We start from the raw sequence: 17734 nt of genomic DNA on the forward strand, positions 1-17734 counted from the left end.
CACGGCTCTCTTGGGAAGCAGCCTATCCTTGTGAATCAGGTGCCATCTCCCATCTCCCAGTCTTACAATGCCTCTGAGAAAAAATCACAAGTCCACAGCTCAGTGTCCAGTGAGGAGACAATTCGTAGAATGTGTTGATGAAGCATCAGCAAAACAATTAGATCATCACCCACAAAGCCAGCAGACGGTGCCCTCCGAAAACTAAGGCACAATGGTATCCTGGGACAGAAGACTGATGCTGGTTGGCACGTGGGATCCATGGAAAGGAATGTTTCAGTGCTCTGTGAGAGAATGAAATTTTCAACAATAGCTATCACTGGAACCTGATGATATTCACAAATGATACTGTTTTGTCGTTGGTATTGAGAGAGAAACACAAATCAATTGAACAGAATTGGAAATGGTAGCGAAACCACAATGAACTACAGCTAACATGCTGGAAATGAGACTGTCACTGGACTTGGCAAGAAAACTATCTTTGTAAAGATGGATGGCATTTTTAAATCCTGCTAAAAATATTCACACTTATTTTGAGTCAGTGAAGAATCTGATACTGAATGGAGCCAAATTGTATTTTGGCTAAAGGGCCTTACACAGTGGCCTTTCCCCACTGCACCTTCCCAGCAGCTGGCCCAAGCTTTAGTGTATCCCTCAGCACATGGCCCTCGGCCTTGGAATGCGCCCAGCCTGCAACACTCAGTCGGGGTCAACATTTTGCACTGGAAAACCAACAAGTTTCAGGCAGACCAAAGAGTGTCTTTCACAGAGCTGATGGTGCTCTAGGTGCAGTCGATGTTTGTGTTGGTGTGTGTCCTGGGGAAGAGCCTGTACAGCACAGAGCTGCTCGGAACAAACTTCCACAAAACCACCGCATCTTTCTCCAGGATTCCTCTGCAAAGGCTCATTCCAGAAGGAGGCGTGTGACAGCCTCTATTCCCGCCCCTGCAACCACTGTGCTGGCGGCGTGTGGTGGTGTAGAGAGTGTACGTGAGGGGTCTCACAGGTAGTGCCCTTCTCACTACCAGCCGAGCGATATCTTGGTGCTTGTTGGAAAAGTTCTGGCGATAAGGCATTTTGCTGAATGCCAGGGAACAGGGTCCACCATCTCCTTCTCCTGCAGGGTCTCGTGCTGACCACTTCCTGATGGACTTGTGGACTCACAAATTTCTCCACGAAGGAGCAGGTGATATGGGGAAGTCCAACTGCTTGGGAGTGTTCCACAGCAACAAGGCCAGTCCCATCCTGCGCAACACCGGGGGCAGGTAGAACCACAGTGTGTAGTGACACTTGGAGTTTACATACTGAGGGTCTACGCACAGCTTGATGTGGCTGCACACAAAGGAGGCCTTTGGGAAGAGGGTGGTGTTGGATATGTCCTTCCCACCTTAACTACAGCTTTTTCATGGTGTTCCTGCAAACATACACAACCTTTGACTCTCAGGGAACCATCAGTCACCAAAATAACCAGATCAGAACTGAAGGTTTGGCTGATGATGGATTGTGAGCACATCAAATCCCTTCCCCCTCTTTTATTCTCAGGAAGTGACACTTATCGTGGTTATTGCTTCAGCTCAACTTGATATAATCAACGGAAAAACTGAAGCAAGATATGACTGTTGTTTTCTCAGGGCACACAGTGCAAGCAGAGCAGACAGAACCCAGTCTCCAACAAGAGCTGCTTCAAATGGGAGGACCATCCATCAGAATGTCACATAACACATAACCTCGGGGAGCCATGGACCAGCAGGCTCAGTGAGATCTCATTTCAGTTCATTCCTGACTCTGCATGTGAGTGTGCATTGGCGAGTGTGTGTGTTAATTGTGTATATTTGTGCTTGCTATAGATGTAATGGAGTGCATTAGTTGCCTACAACATGCATTGAATGTGTGAACAATATGTGGTGCGTAGGGGTGGTAGGGCACTGTTTAATGAGCGAACATTCACTAAAACCTTGCTGCATGTTAAGTCGTCCTCACTCATCTGTCGGGGCTTGCTGGACTACTTTGGAACCTGGTCGAACAATGCCACAATTTTAAAATTCTATCAGACTTTTCAGCTCTACAATGTCACAATCTTCCCTAACCCCGAAACTTCCTCTCAGCCACACAACTCTCCATAATCCTGTAATCTCCTCCAACACCTACATCCCTCCCTATCTCTGTAACCTCCTCCAACACTCACATCCCTCCCTATCTCTGTAACCTCGTCCAACACTCACATCCCTCCCTATCTCTGTAACCTCCTCCAACACTCATATCCCTCCCTATCTCTGTAACCTCCTCCAACACTCACATCCCTCCCTATCTCTGTAACCTCGTCCAACACTCACATCCCTCCCTATCTCTGTAACCTCCTCCAGCACTCACATCCCTCCCTATCTCTGTAACCTCCTCCAACACTCACATCCCTCCCTATCTCTGTAACCTCCCCCAACACTCACATCCCTCCCTATCTCTGTAACCTCCTCCAACACTCATTTCCCTCCCTATCTCTGTAACCTCCTCCAACACTCACATTCCTCCCTCTCTCTGTAATCTCCTCCAGCACTCACATCCCGTCCTACCTCTGTAACCTCCTCCAGCACTCACATCCTTCCCTATCTCTGTAACCTCCTCCAACACTCATATCCCTCCCTATCTCTGTAACCTCCTCCAGCACTCACATCCCTCCCTATCTCTGTAACCTCCTCCAACACTCATATCCCTCCGTATTTCTGTAACCTCCTCCACTCCCTACAATGTGTCCTGTGCCAGTAACCTCCTCTGGCCCTGTAATCCTCCCTTTCTCTGTAGCCTGCACTAATTGCTACAACACTCTCAGTCGCCAATGGCTACTCCACCTTGGGAACCCTCCAAGGTCCTCCAGAACTAACTTTTTGTATTTCACTACAGACAGCTGGGCCTTTAACTGCCTGGCTCCAAACTCTTCAAATCTCTCCATAAACCTCGTCAAGTCTCCTCTCTCTGCCTCCTCTAAGATTTCCTTAAAATGAACAGCTTTGACCATATTTCTGTTCACATTCCAGAACACCACCTTTTTCAGAATTGAAGTGTGCTTGCTCATGTCTCCTGTGAAATGCCTTTGTAGGATTTTCTAGAACGTTATTCTTGTTTTTCCTTTATTCACCAGATGTGGGCAGCTTCTGTTTATTCTCCATACCTAATCACCTGTCAGATGTTAGTGACTAGCTTCCTTCTTGAACAAGAGCAGTTCATGTGGTGTTGTGACATTCTCTGCTGTAGGGGAGGGCCAGGATTTTGTCCCAGCAGCAGGAAGGAATGGTGATACATTTCCAAGTCAGGATGCTGAGCAGCTTGGGGGTATTTGCAACTGATGGTGTTCCCATATGGCTGATGCCCTCGTCCTTCTGGATGGACGTGGCCATGGCTTTGGAGGTGTATCAGAGATGATGAAGGGTCTCAGCCTGAAACGTCAGCTTTTCTGCTCCTAAGATGCTGCTTGGCCTGCTGTGTTCATCCAGATCCACACCTTGTTATGCGAGTTTGGAAGATGCTGTGTGAGGATCTTTGGTGAATTTCTGCAGTGCATCTTGTAGCCAGTACACACTGCTGTTACTGAGTGTCGGTGGTGGAGGGAGTGGATGCTTGTGGATGCGGTGCCAATCTAACAGCTCCTTTGTCCTGGATGGTGTCCAGCTTCTTGAGTGGTTTTGGGGGCTGTACCCATCCAGGCAAGTGTTGGGTATTCCATCACACTCCTGACTTGTACCTTAAAGGGAATTAAACATTGCAGGATACAGCACCTCTGACCTGCGAGTGTATTTAATGTAGAAATCAACTTTATCCTTTCCGCGATCAAACTGCATTGTGATTTTTATTTCACGGTAATTACAACAGCTCATTAAATTGAAACGAATTTACTATTCTTTAGGTGTCTCCTCTATCAATTCTGGCAGCAATCGTCCCACCAATTGATAGGACCCGTATGAATCTCACAGTCTGTTACATTCAGAGAAAAAAACCCACAAGCTCTCAGCTCAACGTCCAGTTGGGGGGGGGTACAAGTGACAGCAAGATGGTTAGATCATCACCCGCAAAGCTATCGGACTCTCTGTCCTCAGAGAATCAAAGTACAGAGTTATTCTAGAGCTCGAGACCAATGCTGGATGGTACACAGGATGTATGGAAAGGAATGATATGGAGGGCAATATTTTTACATTATCGTGTGTGGAATGAGCTTCCAGAGGAAGTGGTGGATGTGGGCACAGTTACAACATTTAAAAGACATTTGGATAAATACATGAATAAGAAATGTTTGGAGGGAAATGGACCAATATGGGGCTAGTTTAAGATATCAAGGTGTAGAGCTGGATGAACATATTAGGCCAAGCAGCATCAGAGGAGCAGGAAGACTGATGTTTCAGGCCTAGACCCTTTTTCAGAAATGGAGGAAGGGAAGGGGATTCTGAAATAAATAGGGAGAGAGGGGGAGGCGGATAGAAGATGGATAGAGGAGAAGATAGGTGGAGAGGAAACAGACAGGTCAACGAGGTGGGGATGGAGCCAGGAGAGGTGAGTATAGGAGGGGAGGTAGGGAGTGGATAGGTCAGTCCAGGGAGGATGGACAGGTCAAGGGGGCGGGACGAGGTTCATAGGTAGGAGATGGGGGTGGGGCTTGAGGTGGGAGGAGGGGATAGGTGAGAGGAAGGACAGGTTGGGGAGGCGGGGACAAGCTGGACTGGTTTTGGGATGCAGCGGGGAGAGGGGAGATTATGAAGCTTGTGAAATCCACATTGATACCATTGGGCTGCAGGGTTCCCAAGCAGAATATGAGTTGCTGTTCCTGCAACCTTTAGGTGGCATCATTGTGGCACTGCAGGATGCCCAGGATGGACATGTCATCTGAGGAACGGGAGGGGGAGTTGAAATGGTTTGCGACTGGGAGGTGCAGTTGTTTATTGCGAACCGAGCGTAGGAGTTCTGCAAAGCAGTCCCTAAGACTCCGCTTAGTTTCCCCAATGTAGAGGAAGCCACAACGGGTGCAGCGGATGCAGCATACCACATTGGAAGATGTGCAGGTGAACCTCTGCTTGATGTGGAAAGTCTTCTTGGGGCCTGGAATAGGGGTGAGGGGGGAGGTGTGGGGGCAGTTGCAGGAAAAACTGCCGGGTGTGGTGCGGCTGAAAGGGAGTGTGGAGCAGACAAGGGAGTCATGGATTGAGTGATCCCTCCGGAAAGCAGACAAGGGAGGGGATGGAAAAATGTCTTTGGTGGTGGGGTCGGATTGTAGATGGCGGACGTGTCGGAGGATAATGCGTTGTATCCGGAGGTGGTGCATGTGGACAAGGGGGATTCACTTTTGGCGGTTATTGCGGGGGTGGAGTGTGAGGGATGAGTTATAGAAATGCGGGAGCCACGGTTGAGGACGTTCTCGACCACTGAGGGGGGAAGTTGCGGTCCTTGAAAAACGAGGACGTCTGAGATGTACGGGAGTGGAATGCCTCATCCTGGGAGCAGATGTGGCAGAGGCAAAGGAATTGGGAATAGGGGATGGCATTTTTGCAAGAAGGTCGGTGGGATAAGGTGTATTCTAGGTCGCTGTGGAAGTCGAAATGGATACTGGTTTCCAGGTGGTTGCCTGATACTGCTTGGCCTGCTGTGTTCATCCAGCTCTACACCTTGTTATCTCAGATTCTCCAGCCTCTACAGTTCCTACTGTCTCTGAGACTAGTTTAATCTGGGATTACAGTTGGCATGAGCTGTTAGGACTGAATGGTTTGATTCCATGCTGTATGACTGTATGAATACTTTAGAGCTCTGTTAGTAATTATAAGTTTCACAGCAGCTATCACTGGATCTTTCTGATATTAACAACTGACACTGTTTTTTCATTGGTATATCGAGAGAGATATGCAAATCAATTGGGCTGCATTGGAAATGAACACTTGACATGCTGTAAATGAGTCTGTTACCGGGTTTGGTGAGAAAATCATCTTTGTAATACCCAGTTTCGTGGTCCTACCTTGTACAGCATGCACTCCTCCCTGAAGAAAGATTTCAGAAAGAAGGCTTGCCCACGTTTGCAGCAAAGTGTAGATGGATGAAGGCAGTGGCAAGAAATGGGATTTGATATCAAGAGGATGACACAAAGAAACAAACCCGGGACCGGCTGAAATCCCAATTTTGTCGACATGGTTATCAGTGACGTGATGGCAGTGCGGTGTCAGTTACTCCCAGCAGTCTGACCAGTGAAGGCTCTACCCTGGCTTCATGAATAAATAAAACTCTCAAAGACAGCACTCAAAATGTGTTGAACAACTGGATGTTGGAAGACCAAGAAAGATTTGCTGAGAGCAGATATATGCAAGGATCCCCAACACGTGAAACATCGTGCCAGTGGGTCATAAACATGTGAAACAAACTTGATCCCTCTCTTGTCAAAATCTTTCCAAAACGTGCGTAATGTCCAGGTGCTGAGTGGTACTGAGAGCAATTATTTGTGAACAATGAAGTTGGAGTGATTGATACAACCCACGATGATGATGTATATGACTATGATGCTGTTTTGAAATATTGGGGCATGTTGTTTGCGAGTCGGAGGGGATCAGAATAATTTAGATCGATTTCAGTGTGAAGTGTTGTAGTTCTGGTCATTAATTTGATGTGATACATACTTATATTGCGTTGGACATAGCTTGGAATATTATCAGATAGATAAATATTAGAAACATGAATTATTTTGTGTTATTGGTTTTAAGTTTTATTCCATGGTGAAAGCCTTTTTGTGTCTTAAATCGAGAAAGCATGTCAATCCCTCAAAATGCTTGCCTTGTAAAAATCACTCCATGAGTTTTGGGTCAAAAATTGGACAGAAAGCTTTACTATTTGCACTGTAGATATGGTCAATAGCCGCTGTATGTTTCTGCTCAATAGGAACCCCAGGAGATTCATGGGGAGGTTTTCCAATTCCAATCAATATCACGGGAGCTGCTTCCAAACTTGTTAATTGGAGATGGTCGTTGATTGGCACTTATGGGGCATGAAAGCACTTTGCCACAAAGTGGTCAAAGTCTGCTGGGCAGGCTTCAGTACCATGTGAAGTGTTGCCAATAGTATTTGCAGATGGCGGTGCCCAATGCTCCTTCAGATGGTCCAGATCGCAGCTTTGGAAAGTACTGTTGAAGAAGCTTTAGTGAGGTGTTGCAGTGCACCATATAAATGGGGCACACTGGGCTGACTGTTTAACGTAGTTGATGGGTGCCAGACAAATTGCTTTACCCTGGATTGGTTCAATCTTCATCACTGTTGTTGGAGCGGAGCTCGTCCAGGCACAATGGAATCACCTCTGCTGGGTCCCTCCTTACTTTGGAACAGGCCAGTCTGAGTGTTGCTGGTGGGGGGTAAGGAGAGTAGGTGTAAGGTCTGATTCAGAGGGTGACAATGTCTGGCTGGTAGTTGACCAATCTGTGGCAACATGGTCAACACTTGGTCAAAGACCCAGATGGTAATGCTTTACCAGTTCAATTGGGTGTGCCGGCATTTTGCCTCTGAGTTGATGTACTATGTCAGATGATGATCTGCCTACTTTTAATCAGATTTCACTGTGTTGTAGCAATTTGCTAGGACATTTCAGAGTGTGTTTTAGAGACAACCTGATTGTTGCAGATGTAGAGCACCTTTATCCAACATTTTCACATACAGGGTCACAGGTCAATCTTTTTTCTGCCTTTGGACAGAAGAGGCAACTAACAAATGGACTCAAGAACACAACCTCTTTGCAACCAGGGGACTGCCTGCAAATCACTTGCAACTAAACAGATTGATGCATGGGGTTAAGTACAGAGTAAAGCTCTCTCTACCCCCTATTCCCATCAAACACTCCCAGGACAGGAACAGCACTGGGTTAGATACAGAGAAAAGCTCCCTCTACCCCCATTCCCATCAAACACTCCCAGGACAGGAACAGCACAGGGTTAGATACAGAGTAAAACTTCCTCCACCCACTATTCCCATCAAACACTCCCAGGACAGGAACAACAGGGGGTTAGATACAGTGTAAAGCTCCCTCTACACTATCCCCCATCAAACTCTCCCAGGACAGGAACAGCACAGGGTTAGATACACAGTAAAGCTCTCTCTACACTGATGCCATCAAATACTCTCAGGTCAGGAACAGCATGGGGTTAGATACACAGTAAAGCTTCCTCTACGCTTACGCCATCAAACACTCCCAGGACAGGTGCAGCACAGGTTAGTTACAGAGTAAAGTTCCTCAACATTTTTAAATTGAAAGTGAAGCTTCCTCTAATCTTTTAAACTGAAAGTAAAACTTCATTCACACTGTCCCCACCAGAGTCTCCCAGGACAGGCACAACATGGGGTTAGATACAGGGTAAGGCCTCCTCTACTCTTTTAAACAGGAAGTGAAGCATCCTCAGCACTGTCTCCATCGAACACTCCCAGGGCAGGATCATTGTCAGTTGGAGCTCATTGAGGGGAGCAGGTTTTCATTTTGTATTGCATTACCTGAACATCTGATGAGCCCGCTGATGGAGTTATTAATTAATGCTGATTGAGAAGGAATGCTGTGCTTTAGCTCACACTCAGTTTTAGCTGAGGTCAGCTTCTGAAATCTTTGAAGTTGTACCACTACTTCCTCAAGGTGTTGTGTGTCAGTATACCCTATTGCCTCATAAATATCTAAATTTCCTGTTTCTGAGCCAAAATGTAAGCCAATATTTCCTTTTGAACTGTTCACCTTGGTTAGCTTAGGTACATGGCAGATTTTCATGATGACAGCAAGTTGCATGTGGGTTATTTTCAGCGCTCCCTGTGTAGGCCAGGCTCCAATCGGCATCTTTATAGTCAGACCATGAGAAACAGGATCAGGAGGAGGCCATTCAGCCCTTCAAACCTGCTGCACCGTTTCGTACGATTACAGCCGATTCCTCTGCAAAATGAAACCAAGAGCTACAAACGCTGGCGATCGGAAAGAAAACCAGAAATTGCTGGAAAAGCTCAGCAGGTGTGGCAACATCTGTTTCAGGCCCCAGTGACTCTTCTTCAGAACTGATGGCAGTTTGGCAAAGGTTGGTGTATGTGCTGAAGATAGAGTTGGGGAGGGAGCAGGAATAAAGGATAGGTGGAAACGGAGCGCAGGTAGAGAGAGAATAACAGTTGAAAAATCAATGGGTAAAGGTCAGGCTGTGGGCATGAATAGCTGCTAATGGGGACAATTCGTGGCTGACATTGGGTTGTGTGTAGTAGTAGTACCATGCAATGACAAGTCCTGGTGTGTGGGTGTCGGAGTAAGGATATGGGAGAAAGTGCTCGAGCCCTAATATTGTTGGAGTTGATATTGAGCCCTGAAGGCCGCAGAGTTCCCAAATGGAAGATGAGGCGCTGTTCTTCCAGCTTGTGCTGGAGAACTGTGGCAAGGCTGAGACACAGATGTTGGCCATGGAACAAGGTGGCGTGTTAAAGTGGCAGGCAACAGGAAGCTCAGGGTCTTTTTGCGAGCAGAATGTAGATGTTCTGCGTTGCAGTTACCCATTCTGTACTTTCTTCCCTAGTGTAGAGGAGACCACGTTGTGAGCAGCGAATGCAGTAGACTAGATTGTGTGAAGTGCAGGTGAAGTGTTGCTTCACTTGGAAGGTATGTTTGGGCCCTTCGATACTGGGGAGGGAGGAGGTAAATGGGCAGGTGTTGCACCTTCGTCGCTTACAGGGGAAGTGCCGTAGGGCTGTTGGGGGGAAGGAAGAGTGAGCCGGGGTGGCCCGGAGGGAACAGTCCCTGTGGGAGGCTGACAAGGGAGGGGAGGTGAATATGTATCTGGTGGCATCATCATACTGGAGGTGGTTGCTATAGATTCTTTGGATGTGGATGTTAGAAGGTAGGTGAGGACAAGGGGGGCCCTAATGTTTTTCAGGGAAGGAAGAGAGGCGGGTGAGGGCAGCATGCAGGAGATGGGTCAGACACACCTGAGGGCCCAGTTTACCACAGTTGTGTTTCTCTCTATTTAAATAAAACTCAGTTCTTTTGTTCTCTCTTCCAAAATGAACAACTTCACATTTTTCACCCCATTACACTTCATTTGTGAACTTTTTGCCCATTTCATGGATCATAGAACCCCTACTGTGTCCAAACAGGCCCTTCAGACGAACAAGTCCATACTGCCTCTCAGAGCATCGCACCCAGACCCATCCCCCTATAACCCACCTAATCTACACATCTCTGAACACTACGGGCAATTTAGCATGGCCGATCCACCTAACCTGCATGTCCTTGGGCTGCGGGAGGAAACTAGAGCACCCAGAGGAAACCCACACAGACATGGGGGAGAATGTGCAAACTCCACACGACCAGTCGCCTGAGGGTGGAACCGAACCCAGGTCCCTGGCGCTGGGAGGCTGCAGTGCTATCCACTGAGCCACCGTGCTGCCCAAAAATTTACTGAACCTGTCACTGTCTATTTGCATCCCTCTCTCAACCTGCCTTTCATCCTGTGTTCTCTGCAAAATTGACCACAATACGTTCACTTCCTTCCCCCACGTTATTACTATATATTGTAAACAGTTGCTGCCCCAGCACTGATTCCTTTGGAACCCCACTGGTCATGGATTGCCAGCCTGAAAAAGAACTGCTTACCCCCACTCGCTGTATTCTGCCCATGAACCAGTTCTCTATTCAATTTGAAGGGACTGTGTACTGTTACAACTCAGTTGGGTTAGATGGACTGATTCCTTTCACTGCCCCACTCCTACAGTGGCCAAACACAATTTGATGTCAAAAAGGAAGTGATATTGCAATTAGCTTTACATAGGCTTATTCACTTATTGTCCAAACGCTTGTCTGTAGTTGAAGTCACTTTCCATACAAGCTGCTGGCACTAGATCCGTTATGGCTGGTCGATGTCTCTTTTTCTGCAGACACTTGATGTAGGTTCTGAATTCGCCTTTGATAACTCTCCACTTGAGTTGATGGTGGACTTTCTACTCTCAAACTTTGTTGAAAGGAGTTTCAGATAAAGGGAGAGGGTGTAATGGCTGGTTTTCCACACAACAGGTTCTCTCTAAGCCTATGTTCAAAGTTTATAAGAAGGATGTGGAAGCTTTGGAAAGGGTGCAGAGGAGATTTACTAGGATATTGCCTGGTATGGAGGGAAGGTCTTACGAGGAAAGGCTGAGGGACTTGAGGCTGTTTTCGTTAAAGAGAAGAAGGTTGAGACGTGACTTAATTGAAACATATAAAATAATCAGAGTGTTAGATAGGGTGGATAGGGAGAGCCTTTTTCCTAGGATGGTGACGGCGAGCACGAGGGGGCATAGCTTTAAATTGAGGGGTGAAAGATATCGGACAGATGTCAGAGGTAGTTTCTTTACTCAGAGAGAAGTAAGGGAATGGAACGCTTTGCCTGCAACGGTAGTAAATTTGCCAACTTTAGGTACATTTAAGTCGTCATTGGATAAGCATATGGACGTACATGGAGATGGGCTTGAGATCGGTATGACAGGTGGGCACAACATCGAGGGCCAAAGGGCCTGTATTGTGCTGTAATGTTCTATGTTTATTTTACACCTACTAACTGGATCATGCGGTATCTGACTGAAAGTGTTGTAGGGTCTCTTCAAGGAGCTTGTGTTCTTTGGAAGCCTCACTTTATTGTTGCTGTCACCAGTGTCCTTCATTTTGAGATAATAAAATGTGAGGCTGGATGAACACAGCAGGCCAAGCAGCATCTCAGGAGCACAAAAGCTGACGTTTCGGGCCTAGACCCTTCGTCAGAGAGGGGGATGGGGAGAGGGAACTGGAATAAATAGGGAGAGAGGGGGAGGCGGACCGAAGATGGAGAGTAAAGAAGATAGGTGGAGAGAGTATAGGTGGGGAGGTAGGGAGGGGATAGGTCAGTCCAGGGAAGACGGACAGGTCAAGGAGGTGGGATGAGGTTAGTAGGTAGATGGGGGTGCGGCTTGGGGTGGGAGGAAGGGATGGGTGAGAGGAAGAACCGGTTAGGGAGGCAGAGACAGGTTGGACTGGTTTTGGGATGCAGTGGGTGGGGGGGAAGAGCTGGGCTGGTTGTGTGGTGCAGTGGGAGGAGGGGACGAATGGGCTGGTTTAGGGATGCAGTAGGGGAAGGGGAGATTTTGAAACTGGTGAAGTCCACATTGATACCATATGGCTGCAGGGTTCCCAGGCGGAATATGAGTTGCTGTTCCTGCAACCTTCGGGTGGCATCATTGTGGCAGTGCAGGAGGCCCATGATGGACATGTCATCTAGAGAATGGGAGGGGGAGTGGAAATGGTTTGCGACTGGGAGGTGCAGTTGTTTGTTGCGAACTGAGTGGAGGTGTTCTGCAAAGCGGTCCCCAAGCCTCCGCTTGGTTTCCCCAATGTAGAGGAAGCCGCACCGGGTACAGTGGATGCAGTATACCACATTGGCAGATGTGCAGGTGAACCTCTGCTTAATGTGGAATGTCATCTTGGGGCCTGGGATGGGGGTGAGGGAGGAGGTGTGGGGACAAGTGTAGCATGTCCTGCGGTTGCAGGTCATTTTGAAGAGTGTTCTTTGCAAAAATCCAGTATATGTATGTATCTGTTGTTGTGGACCAGATCAAACCCCTCATACGTAACAATGAGATAGCCTAGGCCCTAACATTAATCTTTATTTAAACGTAGGTATAAGGTGCTGTGCTCCAGATATGATTCAAATGGTCAAACTACTAGGCTTTAAGCAAATAATAATTTATTCTTACGCCACAGTCAAAATACAAACAAAAAAAGGAATAACTTTAACACTGTTAAAATTTTTAATAAACTAATATAATATTTTACTATTCATCAACTGTTCCACTGTAGCAGCATCCCATAAACACACCCTTGGCAAAGGCAAATTCAGCAAAACAGATTTCCCTCACTTGCGATCTCCCCCGTTCCAGGAGAAGGAATATTGACAGGGCGAAGCTAGCAGCACAGAGAGCAAGCTGTACCTAGCAATTTCAACTCCAAAACCCCCAAATGCAACAATTGAAAACAAAAATAAAACCCTGGGTCTCTGTAATTATTGACTGGTGAGCCTGACATCAGTGGTAGGGAAGCTGCTGGAAAAGATACTGAATCTATTCCCATTTGGAAGAAAATGGGTTTATCAGTGATAGGCAACATGGTTTTGTGCAAGGAAGGTCATGTCTTACCAACTTCATAGAATTCTTTGAGGACATGACAAAGTTCATAGATGAGGAAAAGGCTGTAGATGTCAAACACATGGACTTCAGTAAGGCATTTGATAAGGTTTCCCATGGCAGACTGATGGAGAAAATGAAGTCACATGGGTTCCAGGGTGTGCTAGCTAGATGGATAAAAAACTGTATGGGCAACAGGAGACAGAGGGTAGTAGTAAAAGGGAGTTTCTTAAATTGGAGATCTGTGACTAGTGGTGTTCCACAGGGACCTGTGCTGGGACCACTGTTATTTGTGATATATGTAAATGATTAGGAGGAAGGTGTAGGTGGTCTGATCAGCAAGTTTGCAGATGACACTAAGATTGGTGGAGTAGCAGATAGTGAAGGGGACTGTCAGAGTTTACAGCAGAATATAGATAGACAGGAGAGTTGGGCAGATAAAGGCAGATGGAGTTCAATCCGGGCAAATGCGAGGTGATGCATTTTGGAAGATCTAATTCAAGAGTAAATGGAAAATTCAAACAGTAAATGGAAAAGTCCTCGGGAAAATTGATGAACAGAGAGATCTGGGTGTTCAGGTCCATTGTTCCCTGAAGGTGACAACGCAGGTCAATAGGGTGGTCATGAAGGCATATGGCATGATTTCCTTCATTGGGCGGGGTATTGAGTACAAGAGCTGGCAGGTCATGTTGCAGTTGTGTAAGACTTTGGTTCAGCCACATTTGGAGTTCTGTGTACAGTTCTGGTTGCCACATTTACCAAAAGGATGTGGATGCTTTGGAGAGGGTGCTGAGGAGGTTCACCAGGATGTTGCCTGGTATGGAGGGTGCGAGCTATGAAGAGAGGTTGAGTAGATTAGGATTATTTTCATTAGAAAGACTGAGATTGAGGGGGGACCTGATTGAGGTCTACAAAATCAAGAGGGGTATAGACAGGATGGATAGCAAGAAGCTTTTTCCCAGAGTGGGGGACTCAATTACTAGAGGTCATGAGTTCAAAGTGAAAGGAGGAAAGTTTAAGGGAGATATGCGTGGAAAGCTCTTTACACAGAGGGTGGTGGGTGCCTGGAACACGTTGCCAGCGGAGGTGGTAGACGCAGACACGTTAGCGTCTTTTAAGATATATTTGGACAGGTACATGGATGGGCAGGGAGCAAATGGACACAGACCCTTAGAAAATAGATGACAGGCTTAGACAGAGGATCTTGATTGGCGCAGGCTTGGAGGGTCGAAGGGCCTGTTCCTGTGCTGTAATTTTCTTCGTTCTTTGTTCACTCATGCTTTCTTTGACTACTTTTTAAAAAAAAATCCCAAAAACCATTTATTCTGCTTTCCATGGAGTTGACATCTGGGCACCAGGTTTACAACACCCCCATCAAGAAAAACTGGACTGAGCAAATCCCTTTACATGGCACACAGTATAGAAACAGCATCCCTACAGCATGGAAACAGGTCATTTGGCCCAACCGGTCCACATTCCCCTCTGAAGAGCATCCCACCCATTACCTACCCCTGATGTCCCATATCTAAACCATACATCCCTGAACACTATGGGCAATTCAGCATGGCCGATCCACCTAGCCTGCACATCTTTGGACTGTGGAAGGAAGCCGGAGCACCCGGAGGAAACCCACGCAGATGCGGGGAAAATGTGCAAACTCCACACAGACAGTTACCCGAGGGTGGAATCGAACCTGGGTCCCTGGCGCTGTGAGGCAGCAGCGCTAACCGCGGAGTCACCGTACCACTTCATCAGATTTTGTCACACCAGCTGGTTGTAGTACAAACTAAATTTTGACAACACATCTTTACAACAGTATCAACACTGCGTTTCAAAAATTTAAAAAAATCCTGTAATGCTTCAACATAGAGTATTAAGGATTATCTAATTGAAGCATTCAAGTGGATTAATTGATTTGATAAAATGAGTGCAGAGAAACCATTTCTATGCTGTCTGAAATCTCGAACAAGAGATTATAAATTTGCAGTACCGGTGGAATCGCTCAGAGTTGATTTAGTTGGAAATAGTTTTCCAGGGGCAGTGGAAATTTGCAACTTAGCTCTTGTCGCTTGTGATTCAGCTAAAAATGTTGGAAATATGCACGCAGTAAAAATCCCATAAATGGTACGATCATAATGAATCTGTTCTGGTTTGCTGACTATGGGTGGGGGGTGTGGGTGGGAACAGAATGCTGGCGAAGGAACAGGGGAGAATTCCCCAGTGCTTCTTGGAAATCGTCTTTTACATCCACACCAGGGGACAAGTGAGACTTTAGATTAGTGTTCTATTGGAGAGACAGCATATCTGACAGTGTGGCACTCCATCAGCTCACAACACTGCCTCTGTTTTCGAAAATACCCTGTTGCCAGCATGTAACAGGTACACAATGAACATTTCACTTTTCCTCAGTTATGATGTGCTGGCCTTTTTAGCTACCCCATGCTCTCTATATCCCCCCGTGCCTCAGTGCAGTTTGTGCCTGTTAGTTTCCTCCTTTGGTTCGTTTGACCTTTGGAAAATGAGCTTCTGTACAGTGTGGCCCAGGGCTAGGACCTTGTGTAAATGGCTGTGAATGTTGGCAGGAGGCTGAGTGTGAGGGTCTCGATGGTGCGGACAATGAAGTTGGGGATTTGAGGGATGGGGCATGAAGTGAAGATCCTGGGTGGTCCTGGCCACAGGGTGATGGTTGACTGGTCGTGCGCTGTTTCTACGCTGTATGCCTCTATAAATCATATCAAACCGGCCTCATTCTGTGTCTCGCCCTGGTAGAAAGCAGGACTGGCCAGCCGTGATGGACGAGCAGAAGACCCCCGGCCCCAGAGCCAGTAAGGGGGTGGGCCCCCGAGAGGGCAGGAGGACAGCGAGACGGCGGAGGGAGTTACGGAACGCCCAGGATTCACAGCAACTGCAGCAAGAGGCCAGCTGGAGCTCTGGGGAGCGCTTCATGGTGGAGAAAGTGCATGAGTTTTTCCAGCAGTGCGGTGGGGCTGAGAGGGGCTTCATCACTCGCGATGACATGGAGGTGAGAGGAGCTCAGATCGGTACATCTCCCCGAGTGCTGACCCCCAGCTCAATGAGCTTACAGCAGCCTGGGCCCGTTTATGAGACCCAGGATGGGCTGTAGCCACTGAGACCTGGGCAATTCCAAATCTAATAAACACCTCCATTAATATGGTGACATATGGTGAATTGCATCAGTGCGTGGGCCAATGATAAATGGATTCCCGTCCCTTGATTCACACGCGTTTAATGACCAGTTTCATCATCCCGTGTGTTCAAAGTGGCTAACACTGCCACAACGGCTCACATCTTCTCTTACGGAGGTGGTGGGGTTGGGGGTGGCAGTAGGGGTCTGGAGTCGAGGTGAGGGCTATAGACCTGAGGGGGCGGGGATATGGGAGAGGAGTTGAGGGGTTAGAGGTGAGAGGGCTGGGTTGGGGGAGAGGAGGTGACAGGTGTAGGGGGTGATGTGAGGCGAAGGTGGGTGGGTGAGGATTGAGGGGGTACCAGGGAAGTGGTGTCTCAAACGCACAGAGGGACAGTAACATGGCCTTCCGCCTCAATGGAAGCAGTTCTTTGTGGATAGGCTGCGTCTTCCTGCACACTGGGGACATGAAAGAGCCTTTGTGGGCGTGTCTGTGAGTTTTACTACTTTCCCTCGATTTTCTTTCCTCAGAAGCTGCAGGACAAGTTTGATTTCAGTCCTGAGGAGTTAGAGATGGTTTTCAATAAACTGGATGTCGATCAGACTGGCCACCTCACTCCCGAGAAGCTGACCAAGGGCCTGAGTAAGTTCACAATGTCGCCCCTGGGTGAATAGTCATTCAGAAACGCTGGGACGACAGAGAGCCCCAGGGTGTGATTCAGAGTTATCAGCTCTGTCGTCACACCAGTGAGTGAGGTCTGCTAAACGCTGACTCATGTTATAAAAGGACTGAAGCATCACTGACAGGGGATCTTTTGGGACCTCTCAGTGCGGCGTGGGTTCTGATCCCATTACAGTGCGGTGAATTCACACAGTGTGGGAACAAGTCAGACTTCGTACTCACCACAATGCCACAAATAAACTCCAGGGTGGGATATTTCACTGTTTATCACATCCAACACATTGAGCCAGGTTCATCTGGGCCTTTCTCCCCTCATGTCATTCGCATTCAAAACATTTTTAGGTGTTAATATTTTGAATCGAAGTCAAATAGATCAGCTTTGTGTTAAAGAAAGGCCAAATGGCCATCCAGCCAATTTACAAATCCCTGCTGTGCTGATATTGTACAAAGTCATTTATCTGTTTGAAGTTCCTGGTTAAAGTTGGTCCCAATGCAAACCATCCCATCACGCACTGGGCACGGCCTGGTTGCCCCACCCAGACCTCACCCCCCCACCAACACCCAAAACCACCCACCTACTCAAACTCTGTGAGGGCCATAACACTGTCATCCTGGCCGACAGCTTCCGCCCAAAACAACTCAACCAGGAGTGAGGGAAACTTGAGTGGGAAGGCAGGTGTATGACTGGGGGTGACGGGGAGCCGGGGTGTGAGGGGGGGAGGGGACAGTATTGGGAGAGGGCAAGGGGTGGGGGACAGTGAGTGGGA

General features: G+C 47.5%; 1 protein-coding gene across 9 annotated transcripts in view; it reads left to right on the top strand.

The window, feature by feature from the left end:
- The first annotated feature begins 1628 nt into the window (after nt 1–1628).
- The window catches only part of LOC125462699 (restin homolog), a 120474-nt gene continuing 104368 nt past the window's right edge, over nt 1629–17734 (top strand). For 7 of the 9 annotated variants that reach the window (XR_009447020.1, XM_059653493.1, XM_059653498.1 and 4 more), the window contains exons 1-3: nt 1629–1752; nt 15910–16162; nt 16817–16928. Coding sequence is in view for 8 of the 9 variants with exons in the window: in XM_059653493.1 (XP_059509476.1) it covers nt 1736–1752; nt 15910–16162; nt 16817–16928 (382 nt within the window). In the remaining variant the exon portion in view is untranslated. Of the gene's footprint in view, nt 1789–6376; nt 6417–15909; nt 16163–16816; nt 16929–17734 lie in introns of those variants that run through there. The other 2 variants (XM_059653495.1, XM_059653496.1) reach the window with 2 other exon arrangements.

This window comes from Stegostoma tigrinum, chromosome 21 (assembly GCF_030684315.1).
Source record: "Stegostoma tigrinum isolate sSteTig4 chromosome 21, sSteTig4.hap1, whole genome shotgun sequence".
NCBI lineage: Eukaryota > Metazoa > Chordata > Chondrichthyes > Orectolobiformes > Stegostomatidae > Stegostoma > Stegostoma tigrinum.